Source organism: Alosa sapidissima, chromosome 23 (assembly GCF_018492685.1).
Source record: "Alosa sapidissima isolate fAloSap1 chromosome 23, fAloSap1.pri, whole genome shotgun sequence".
Taxonomy (NCBI): domain Eukaryota; kingdom Metazoa; phylum Chordata; class Actinopteri; order Clupeiformes; family Clupeidae; genus Alosa; species Alosa sapidissima.
The window spans coordinates 21,445,851-21,457,940 of record NC_055979.1 but is presented as its reverse complement, the minus strand read 5'-3'; the positions used below and the strand labels follow the sequence as shown (position 1 = coordinate 21,457,940).

The window sequence follows — 12,090 nt, the reverse complement described above, 5'->3', positions numbered from 1 at the left end:
GGTGCTATGGCTTATTACAGTATCGGGTCAAATCAGTGGACTGTGAGTCAAGGCACGGTAGCAAGAGTTAAAACATGTCACACATTTGAGCTACTGCACAGCAGCTAAAACAGTGGGGCTTCGACACGCTCAACCTGGACCTGCCACATCCCCTCAGCACAAGGAGACTTAAGACTCGTGTGTGTGTGTGTGTGTGTGTGTGTGTGTGCTCACCTTTGTCGATCATGTTGGGAGACATGGCGTTCAGCTGGTCACACTGCAGCAGAGGGAGGGAGGGAGGAAAGAAAATAAGAGCGTTGATATGATCAGATTTCAGGGTCCCCTCATGATGGCAGCTGTACTTCCATGCGGTGCGGTAAGCTACTGATGGGGGTTGTTGTCAGACAGGTGCTGTGCGAGTACTGGATGTGTGTGTGCATAATGATTCAACGCAGGAATATATTGTTCACAGAAGAAACGGAATCGGTCCTCCCAGCTGGAATCCTATTCTTAGCGGACACACACTGAGCTGTACACAAGGTTTCTGTGTCTGGGTAAGCATATGTACTGTATGTGTATACATCCTTGATGCATGTGAGCCATCTCCTAGGAGCTCACACACATGCATAAATATGAATGTACATGGATTAATATTCATGTGTGATCCATCTCAACACAAACAATTATTTTGTGTAGTTTTAGGGATATAGTTGTGCATTAGTATTAGACAATTAGATTCAATTTCACATTGGATTTATGTTTTCAAAACACATTAGGAAAGCTGCACCACGCACACACACACACACCACACACAGAGAGAATGAGATGGGAGGAGAGAGAGGGAGAGATATGTGAGCATATGTAAACACACACACACACACACACTCCACTGGCTCCTTATGTTCTTGCCATCTAAGGGCAGAGTCTGCAATACTCTACTTGAAATATTTAGCTGGTTTCCCCTGAGATGTAGGTGGCTGTGAATACGGTGCGTTCTCTGAGGGGAAATCCATATTATATATAGTCTCAAAGGCAGAAGATGATGGGAAAGAACAAAAACACTAGATTCAAAAAGCTGCATGTTTTCAGGGAGTTAAGAGAAATGGTGTAAACAGAAAACAAATATTTACAGTGCTACTCACTTCATAGAGTGAGTATCTGCAAGAATGTACTGTATATGTGCATGTGAATGTGTGTGATATATATATATATATATATGTGTGTGTGCGTGTGTGTGTCCGATCTTCACCTCTCCCATGACGCCTATCGGGGTCTCCCCAGTGGCCTGGGCCACGCGGTGCTCCACCAGGTAGAACATGTACTCGTCGTACAACAGGCGGATCAGGTGGAAGGAGCCGAAGCTGGCCGCACTGCGCAGGGTCAGGTCCCGGATCACCATCGAGCTGCAGGACAGGGTGAGAGAGAGCAGAGATGACCATCTGCTACATCTGTCTGCTGGACTCAAGGTGAACTCGGTCCCTATGGCTTCATTACTTCGACCATCACAAAGAGGTTGAGCAAAAGATGAGAAATCACTGATGTGTGTGTGTGTTCCGCTTCATAGCTATTCCTATTTGCTGCTTGATATCATTTTCGATTTTTCAGATTGGAAGTCAACAGTTTTGCTTTGCGTCCCTAGGACAACGGATGATTCTCTGGCGACATCTACTGAGACTCAGCAACAACGGTCTCAATGTTAAGACCTACCCTCTAAAACATGTGGCTGCAATGCATTTCCCTTCCTAGTGGTGCTAACATCACTCTCCACACCTTTCCTCATCTCCCATTCCAGCGCTCCCCCCGCACCGTACCTGTAGAAGGACCACTTGAGCAGGAACTGGCGCGCGGCCTTGGGGAAGCTGGCGCGGTCCTCGTAGGGCTTGAGCACCTGGCTGACCACGTTGTCCAGCCAGGCGGCCCACTGCTCCAGGGAGCTCTGCTGCTGCAGTGTGGCTTTGAAGTCCTGCTCCAGGCGCTGCACCACGCCCTCCTCACACTGGCACACCCACGAGGCCTGCTCCTGGAGAGACGCACACACACACACACACACACACACACACCACAGACACACACACACACCACAGACACACACCACAGACACACACCACGCACAGACACACACACACACACACACACACACAGACACACACACACACACACCACAGACACACACACCACAGACACACACACCACAGACACACACACCACAGACACACACACCACAGACACACACCACAGACACACCCACACACACACACACACACCACAGACACACACACACACACCAGACACACACACACACACACCACAGACACACACACACACACACACACACACACCACAGACACACACACACACACACACACAATATTTAGCTGGTTTCCTCTGGGATGTAGGTGGCTGTGAATACGGTGCGTTCTCTGAGGGGAAATCCATATTATATAGTCTCAAAGGCAGAAGATGATGGGAAAGAACAAAAACAACCAGTAGGGTCACTGATCTGGCTGTCAGTCATGGGATCCAGCAAGGCAGTGCTGCAGGCCATGACTGTACAGGGGAGAGCTAGCTCTGGGCACTGCACTGATGAGAGGGGGGTGGGGGGGTGTTTTGCAAATGAGCAGAGATCTTTAAATTATGGACACGCTCAAGCTCCATGTCGTGCCATCACTGCTTTGCTCGCACACACAAATACAGGCCTTGAGGATAGACGGACACATCACATACCCTTGGTTTAGAACCTCCACTCATTCACTAAATATTGTGAATAATAATAATAATAATAATAATAATAATAATAATAATAATAATTTCACTTATCAATTACATTATTTTTACATATGATATAAAATCATCAGTGGTTCCCAAACCTTTAACAGGCATGTACCCCCTGAGACATTATGATCTTCCGGAGTACCCCCAACACCACCAATTGTTAACAAGTTTTTTTTTTAAATTGTTTTATTAATATTTATTTTTATCAATTTTGTCGGGAATAGGATCATAAACATATGATACAAATCTCATCAATAGTCAACATATGATAGGCCTACAAATGTGCTGAATATAATGATTTTGAATAGATCTGCACCTCATCTCACACACAATCGTCTTGTTGAATGCAGTGATCTTATCTGCTAGGTGCTTGTCTTTGCCTTGTAACTGGAGATTTAAAGGGAAACTTGGCAGGATTTCCCCCTTTGCTGGATAAATTGTGCATTATGCTTTTTCAAACTGTGGGAAAAGGTAACGATAAAGCACATGGATTTGTTTACAAGCTAGCGAACAGTTAGCATAAGTTTGGTAGAACTATGTGAATGTTACAAGGTAAGAAACACGATTTAAAACGAGTTTCTTGTTTCTCACTTCTCTTTCCGGGACGGTAGTCTCAATGTTGCAAGGTTGGTTTTCCGCCTGGGGACGCTAGGCGCAGCGGGGAAAGTCACCATTTTCACCGGAACAGGTCATTTAACCATCCAAATGATTTCTAAACGGGTTTATTACGTTGAAATAGTTGCCAAGTTCACCTTTAACTCATTGAGCTTTCCAAATATATCGCTAAGATAGGCCAGCTTCGTCAAGAAATGTTCATTAGTGAATGTGCTTGCAGATTCAAACATGCGCTCTTCCTCCAAGAAGAGGTGACTCGGAGCTCAAACACGCGACAGCACTTTACCTCGGGAAAGCCTTGCCTCGCTGTGAAACAGTACAGCCTTTTGGTCAGCTCCCATCTCCTCTCAGAGTGCGGACAATAGACACGCTTTTGAGGGCCGGGTCTTGATGAAATTCACCACTCTCACAACCTCGTTCAAAATCTCATTCAGGTCGGGACTAACTAAGCTGCCTTGACACGAGCGCTTCCCTATGAATAACACAGTGCGTCCATTGCGCATCGGGTGCTACCTGGGCCTACTGTAGGCTACAGAAAAAAAAAAAAAAAAAAAAAAAAAAAAACTCCTGTTTTTCACATCAGTTCGCGCCCCACCTGGCATGTCTTCGCGACCCATAGTTTTAGAAACGCTGTTTACCTTCTCTGTGTCCACTCTCGAATATTTTGTTAATGCGGAGAAAATAAGTTTTTAAATGTGCCGTGCAAATGCGGAACTTAAGTTACCAACGTGGGATAGAGAAAACGTTTGAAAAGGCATATGACTTAGATCTTTTTTCGCGTACCCCCTGAAATCAGTCCACGTACCCCTAGGGGTTCGCGTACCCCAGTTTGACAACCGTGGAAATCATGATTCAATTATACATTCTTCATATATATTTTGGCCTTATAATATAACATAATATAGTGACTACTACACACTGGTTCACACACATTCAAAGAGCCTGGGCACTATCCAAACAATGTCTCCAGGTCCACACACACCGCATGCCCTACACATACAACCGGGGGGTGTAGAACTGACCTGCACGTTGGCGAAGTCCACTCGGTTGAGGTCGGACAGCATCTGGTTGATCTGCGAGGTATTCTGCAGCACGGCGCGCGCCGCCTGCGCCAGGTGGTTCAGGGATGTGTACCTGCGCAGGGTCTGCGCAAAGGCACTCACAGCCGACACCTGTGGCCGAAGGAAAAGCCGTACACACATTAGACTTTCGCCTAGCGCTGGAGACACGCGAGCTGCATAGACAACCCAACAACTGATAACACCATATCTCACACACACACACACTTTGTTGGCCTCTACTGGGCTGAGCTATATGTCTATCTATAGATGTACAGTTCAATAAGCCACAGCAACACAGACCTTACAGAGCGCATGAGAGTAAAACTGACCTAACATTGAACAGACACTGTAAATAAGCAACTCAGATCTCAATGATAGCCAGGACAGATTGCAAACAAATCCCACTCAGACGGCTGTCTGGCATGAGATAGAGAGCCACACCATACACAGACCAGACCAAGTGAACAGGTAAAGCAGCTGCGACTGGCTGACCAAGAGCAGGGTTGGGAGACGGCCGACACTGACCTTGGCCTGGACCATCCTCTGGGGCACAGCGTTCATGGCCGTGCTGAGCCAGCCCTCCAGGCTTTTGGCAAAGTTGCGGATGGCTTGAGTCAAGGCACCTGGAGGAGGAGGGGGGACAGGAGGCCAAGAATGAGAGCACTGGCAGGTGTGCAGTGGGACTGAGCCCTGAGCCAGCATGTGATGGAGAGCACGTCTGACTAGTCCTCTGGTCCAGGAGACATGCAGTACTAGTAGGACAGGTCTTTGTTTGAACATTGGCCGTTTGGAATGACTTTTAAAGCGTAGGACTTTTTGTTTAATCCTAAATAATTATTTTTGTTTGATCTACAGGGTCAAGATGGATCAGATGGAGTTAACAGTGCTTTAGATATTACGGTACACCATGTGAAACTGAGGCTAAGGTGGCATGTGTTTGTATGACTCAGAGTAGCCCATGTGATACAGTAGGTCTGATGATATCTGGCATGATCTCCATATCTAATGAGACTTTAATGAGTCCATGTGGCAGGGTAGGAGTGTACGCATGTGTGTGTTTGTTTATGTTTGTACGTGACTCACTGGGTATAGGCCTGAGGACATCTGGTATGAGTATCTCCACCAGGACCTGGTACATGAGGTGGTCGCAGGCACTCATCCACTTCAGCACCGTCTCATTCCTGCAGAGCAGTAGCAGCGTGGTCCGCGGCAGACGGCTCTCGATCTCACTCACCCCACTGTACACACGCACACACACACACAATAAGTAATAAATAGAGACCATTAGTAATAAGAGGTTAAGACCCTCCATGGAATGTACTGTACTCATTCTTGTGGTGTTCTGTACCAAACTGTTTTTTTATATACATACAAAAAAGTACAACAGGACATAAAGTATTGGGATGCCTACTATTACACCCACAGGAACTTTAATGACATCCTATTGTAAATTCATAGACATTTATATGGAATTTTACAGCTATAACAGCTTCCACTCATCTGGGAAGGCTTTGGAGACCTTGGAGGGTCTGGGAATTTTTGCCCATTCATCCAGAAAAACACTTGTGAGGGCAGTGCCCGAAGGCCAGTGCCTGACCTCACAAATACTCTGAATGCTGAAAGGGGAAAAATATCCATAGACACTCGGAAATCACCTGTGGAAATCCTTCCCATAAGAGTGGAAGTTGATACATCTGCAAAGGGGGGGGACCAACTCCACTCTAATACCAATGGATTTTAGAATAGGATGCCATTGAAGTTCCTGTGGGGGTAATGGCAGGCGTCCCAATACTTTTGTCTATATAATAGTGTATGTAAGCACAATGTAAGGAATACATTTTCAGTCTATTGTTGAATGCACAGCTGTTAACAGTGACAAGAGCATTTTCATTAGCAGACATTCTTGCCCCGGAGTACAAAGTCGATGAGACAGCTGTTTTGCACCGCTGGGCTGCTGCACTTCTGCAGATCATAATATAAGGAGGACGTAAGGCACCGACCTGTTCTCTGTAATTGTGGCTCCCTCTACAGTACTGGAGTGGGAGTACCGCCAAAAGGTCTGCCACAGCTTCTCAATCAGGCTGAACTGTAGGTTCACAACCACGTCCAAGATGGCCTGTGTACCACAACACACACACACAAAGTTTAGACAGCATAATGTTGAGCTAATATACAAACCTCATCATCTAGTCCCCATAATTGTGTGAGTGAATGCACCTTGACATAAGCACATTCACTACTGTTTAGTCCATGTTCTCAGCGTCACTGCTGAGGTTGTTATTATTATGGTCTGTATTATTATGGTCTGTGTGGGAGAATGTGTGACCTCTGACCTCACAGTGCTCCCTGTAGAGCGTCTGCAGGGACTTGACGTCATCAGGGGAGATGTGGTCCACGTTGCTCTCGCCCAGGTCAAGCTCTGCAAACTCGGGCAGCGCACGGGAGGCATCTTAGAGAAATGTAGAAACCCAGAAAATCAGTCAGACATAAAGAAAAACATTGTATGTGTGTGTATGTGTGTTTATATATATTTATACATTTATAATATAATGTATATTTCATTTCTTAGTTTAGGTTGGCAGAGGTTGGGAGAGGAGCTGGCGTTACCCAGGAACTGCTGGTGGTGCTGGCTTTGAGCGATGACCGTCTGCTCGGCGGCGCTGGCTGTGTGCTGCACCCCACCACCAGAGTAGTTCTCCCCCGACATGCTGTCCACCTTCTGCACCGGCTTGAACCTGACCAGACAACGCAGGAGTTGGTGGTCAGACCGGTAACGCAATAAGCCACAATATCATGCTGCGAACTCACATAAACCTCAGAGCTGAAGGATATTTTGAATGTCTTCTCATTGGGTTACAAAAACTGCCTACATATTAAAATTATAATGTATAAGAGCATGTACAGACTTTGTTAGCATTCTCCATGGACTGTCATGTGGAACTCCAAATTATTATACAAATTGAATTTAAGTGTCAAACATTTATTTTTTTGTTTTTCAATTAAACTCATGGATGGTATTGTGTCTCAGGGCTCTTTGGATCATTGAAATCAATCTCAGACACCTGTGATAATTAGTTTGCCAGGTGAGCCCAATCAAAGGAAAACTACTTAAGAAGGATGTTCCACATTATTAAGCATGCCACAGGTTTCAAGCAGTATGGGAAAGAAAAAGGCTCTCTCTGCTGCTGAAATTGTGCACTACCTTGGACAAAGTATGAAAACATTGGATATTTCCAGAAAATGCATGAACATGCGTTATGCGTGAACATCGTACTGTGAAGAAATTTGTTGCCGATTCAGAGCGCAGGCGGGTTCGTGCAGACAAAGGCATAAATAGGAAGGTTTCTGCCAGACAAATTCAGAGGATTAACGGCTCCTATGAATTGCATGGTGTGGCCCCCCTGACCTCAACCCTATTGAGAACCTTTGGACCATCATCAAGCAAAAGATCTATAAGGGTGGGAGGCAGTTCACATCCAAGCAGCAGTTCTGGGAGGCTATTCTGACATTCTGGCAGCTCTGGGAGGCTACTCTGCAAAGACATTAAATCAGAAACTCTTCAAGAACTCACAAGTTCAATAAATGCAAGAATTGTGAAGATGATATCAATGAAGGGCCTGTTAAGATGTTTTTGATTGAAATAACTTTTGATTTAATTTATATCACCTCCTAATGCTGCCAATTCAACAAATGACCATTTTTAGTTCTTTACAACCTATAAAATGTCTTGATTAGTTGTGCATAATAATTTGGAACAGTGCATTTTGAGTTTTTTTATTTTTGACAAAAATACTGTTATTATTGGGAGGTTTGTTCAATAAAATTTGAATTATACTCTAACGGTTGATGAAAATTATGCTGACTGTCATTTGCATCAACTAATTTAGGATAATCTGAGAAATGTAATTTGCATAATAAGGTGGTTTGTGGTAAATGCATTAGTGTGGTCTTCATTCAAATTCATCTGCTGGTAATGGCTGATGTCTAAAGAATGAAAGGCATTTGATTAGGGACATTTAGCGAGAGTAGGATCCAAGGCTGTGCATCTGTGGACTGGCCATTTCCTTCAAAGCATGTTCCTATGCTCCTGTCTGTGTGTGTGTTTCTAAATTCTTTTTGAAAAAAGGGTGCGTGTTTCCAAGGCTAGTCAGGTGCCAGATAAGGCTGTACAATTAATCAAATTAATTGATTAATGGTGATTATGACTTCCAACGATTATGAAAACAACATAATCGAAATATAATTATTATTTTGCTACATTCGGTTTCAGGACAATGCTCTCCTTTTGTCTTGAGTTCACGTGTGCATTATCTTTTTGCATGTATTGTTTTCTGTTGGATTATATTTAAAATTCAATTTAATAATGTAAGTTTTGAAAATGGATGATTGATTTTGGAACTATCAACTTGATTGACATCAAGTAATCGATGTCAATATTGAAAGAAATAATCATGACAATTTTATATAATTTTTGCCATAATCGAGCAGCCCTTGTACCAGACAAAGAGTACAAGTCGAGAGTAACAGCATATATAGTGGCGTCAGAATGTGCAGCATAGCTTGTTCTGTACCTCTGTTTCTGCTGCATGGGCTGCTGTCGGAGAGCCATGTACTGCATGTCCTCCTGCAGCCGGTTGAGGGGCGAGTCAGGTTTGACGCGGATCCCGTAGTAGTGGTACTTAGAGTTCCCCCTGCAGGACAAACACACACATGACAACAGCAGTCGGTCAGTCAGGTAGACGGCCAGTGGGTCACAGTTGGCACAGTGTGTGAGTGGGAGAGCTCCACCAGACCAGAGGGGTATTTCACAAAACTTAGATAAGGGATTAAGCTGGGATTTTTAGGTTATCCTGGATGAATTTAGCCTTGACTTGGTTTCACAAAAGAGATAGCACATAAGTTACCATGGGGATTTATTCTCTGCACCTAGCCTGGTCTCAACCAGGCTAACAGCCAAGCTAAGTTAATTCTAATGGTAATTATGTTGTTCAGCTAGCTGTCATTCACATCAGACCTCTGTGCTAACTTTTAAGGAGCTTTATTCCATTTATAAACTATTTGCTAAATGTATTTGCTCGCAAAACAAAACAAATTGTCTGCCTACTACCATATGATTATTTTAATTGTGATAGGCCTAGGTAATCATTGTTTGCTTATTTTATTGATAGACGTTTGATGAATAGCCTGCTGTAGTTGATTGGAAGTGGAGGGGCAAGTTTTCGAAGGTATTTTCAACTATAATATTAAGGTACATCATACTATGTGCATTTTTGCAGTGGCAAGCGCTTTCTTAATGACGTTGCGTGCCGAGGCAAGGAAGCACTCACATACGTGGGTACATACGTTGGTCTACCACGCCTACTCCTGCTGTTTTACAGAAATAGCCATGATTACCCATTCCAAAAAGGACAACTTTACTTCATTGTTAGTCTATATCAAAAGCGGTTGTTCACTTTGTGTGAATGACGCTATTTTCCGGGTCTTTTTTATTCCAACCGTGGGCACTTTGGAGCAGAAACGAGAACGCGCACACATCCTGAATTATTTACACCTGGCTTGACATAGTCGCTCCTACTCATCCTGGATTGGCATTAGTGTAACGAGTTGAGCTAGGATGACCAGACAATGCTATGTCAAACCTCGCTTTATCACTTATCTTGGATGTCTTAATTCTGCCTTTGTGAAATACCCCTCAAGGATGACTGTTCAATCAAAACGCTGGTCTGAGGACAAAGGGGAAGAGGAGAGAGTGGGGGAAGGAAGGAGAAAGGTAATGAAGAGTGGGTGGGGAGGTGAAGACAGAGCGCAGGAACAAAGAGAAGAGGAAGAAAGACGAGTAACACTAGCAGTGAATACGAGGCCAGATGATGTGAGAGGAGGTGAGGGGAGGACAGGACGAGAGAGACGCTAAAAGAAAGAAGACAAAAGCAACAATGGGGGGGGGGGGGGGGGGTTACAGATGAACAAAGAGAGAGGGAGAGAGAGAGAGGATAAGAAAAAGGGATAGAGAGAGAGAGAGAAAGGAAGGAGAGAGAGAAGGGGGGGTGGGGCAACAACCCAGACAGTCATGCTAATAAAGCCACTTTGAATGAGAGAGAGAGAGAGAGAGAGAGAGAGAGAGAGAGAGAGAGAGAGAGAGAGAGAGAGAGAGAGAGAGAGAGAGAGAGAGAGAGAGAGAGAGAGAGAGAAAGAAAGAAAGAAAGAAAGAGTGAGAGAATCAGACTCACCTGGTGCCCAGGCGTCTAGTGCGGAGCCCCATGAAGATGGAGCGGATGAGCTTGCCAAAAGAGGCGGCGTTGACCGGGTCCAGCTTCTGCTCCTGGCAGTGGCGCAGGTAGTGGTTGTAGAGGGTGGAGCGCGGCAGGCTCACGCCCTCCGCCGTCTCGTAGTTGTCCAGGAGCCACTGCAGCTATGGGACAGAGAAGGGAAGCGCCGCCGGACGCCAAGTAAGAGGGGGTGTCCAGAGGGGGCTGAGTGGCGGCACTCCGGGGGGGGGGGGGGGGAGGTGATCGGGTTCTTTTGGAAGCCTCTGTAGCCTCTACAGCCTTCTAACTTTTCATAAGTTCCTAACTTCCTTTCCTATATGGTTCCCAGCCATAAGAATGTCACACAATGTGAGGTATTTGGGTCAATTTCAAAAGCAGAGCTGTAATTCTTCTTGTAATATGAATTCAAGCGCCTTGAACAGCAGGTATGCCACACAGGCCTACAGTTACCATCAGGCCATCTTGATTTATTCATGTTATTAACTCTCAGCCACTCTGCTTTCTGCTCAGCTATTTTCTTTTTTTATTATTATTTTTCTTTTTATTTTAATAAGACTACTGTGGTCCTTTTATGCTGGTCTAATCCATCATATTCATACATCACTCCAGAGAGATGGTAATCCCATAAATGACCAAGGAATATTTCAGATTGAATTTTTTATGTGGGTGTGGGTGTCTTGCATGGTTTTTAAGCATAATAACAGCAATGCTGATATAATGCCATCGTTACCATTACGTTGGATGGAGTAGGGTCAGGTCAAAGCTGCAGCACAACGGTACACTAGCTGAGGGTGCTTTTTGAGAGGACATTTTTGGCTTTGTTTACCACCTCATCTTGAGACATACTCTAGCCACACAAGTTCATAACATTCATGTTTTAAACAGTCTAACCTTAAGCAGCATGAGTTGCTTACCGCACAAAGCCAATATGCTCAATATATAATTAATGATGTGGTCGTGAATTTCTTTCTCTCCCGTGGGGAAAGTCAATTTATTTGTCCCCCTCTTTATATTATTTGACAAATATTGTCACAATATTGTGTTTCTACATTATTCAGTCTTGCATTAACAAATTCACCATAGTTTATTAAGGTACTGTCTGCCACACTAAAGATGAAATAACTTCTAAAAATCTAGACGACCACTTAAAACTCCTTTTGGATTAAACACTGTTAAACTCTTTATGGCTTCAACACTTTATATAATGCATCAATGAAAGGAAATAACAGTTGTGGTAAGGAATGGGTTGCAAAACACTAAGTGCATCCATCAAAACAAACATTAAGTGGTGGATACGTTTAAGTGTAGCAATCCCAACCCCTGGGCAGCGCCCCTTTAAATGAAAAGCAGCAAGGCAGCAGAAACGCAGAGAGCAGGAGGAGAGCGAAAAAGGGGGA

The 12,090-nt window shown here is 44.5% G+C and overlaps 2 protein-coding genes across 6 annotated transcripts in view; one reads left to right on the top strand and one right to left on the bottom strand.

Annotated features, from left to right (window-relative positions):
* rfx3 (regulatory factor X, 3 (influences HLA class II expression)) overlaps positions 1–12,090 on the bottom strand; it is a 35,729-nt gene that overhangs the window by 5,325 nt on the left and 18,314 nt on the right. For all 5 annotated transcript variants that reach the window (XM_042079867.1, XM_042079868.1, XM_042079864.1 and 2 more), the window contains 11 exons: positions 10,655–10,836; positions 8,999–9,118; positions 7,035–7,162; positions 6,761–6,876; positions 6,428–6,543; positions 5,511–5,665; positions 4,953–5,050; positions 4,389–4,538; positions 1,791–1,999; positions 1,229–1,382; positions 214–256 (listed from right to left, as the gene is read on the bottom strand). In XM_042079867.1, coding sequence (XP_041935801.1) covers positions 214–256; positions 1,229–1,382; positions 1,791–1,999; positions 4,389–4,538; positions 4,953–5,050; positions 5,511–5,665; positions 6,428–6,543; positions 6,761–6,876; positions 7,035–7,162; positions 8,999–9,118; positions 10,655–10,836 — 1,471 coding nt within the window. The remainder of the gene's footprint in view (positions 1–213; positions 257–1,228; positions 1,383–1,790; positions 2,000–4,388; positions 4,539–4,952; positions 5,051–5,510; positions 5,666–6,427; positions 6,544–6,760; positions 6,877–7,034; positions 7,163–8,998; positions 9,119–10,654; positions 10,837–12,090) is intronic.
* smad4a (SMAD family member 4a) overlaps positions 1–12,090 on the top strand; it is a 38,576-nt gene that overhangs the window by 25,801 nt on the left and 685 nt on the right. The gene's annotated exons all lie outside the window — the stretch shown is intronic.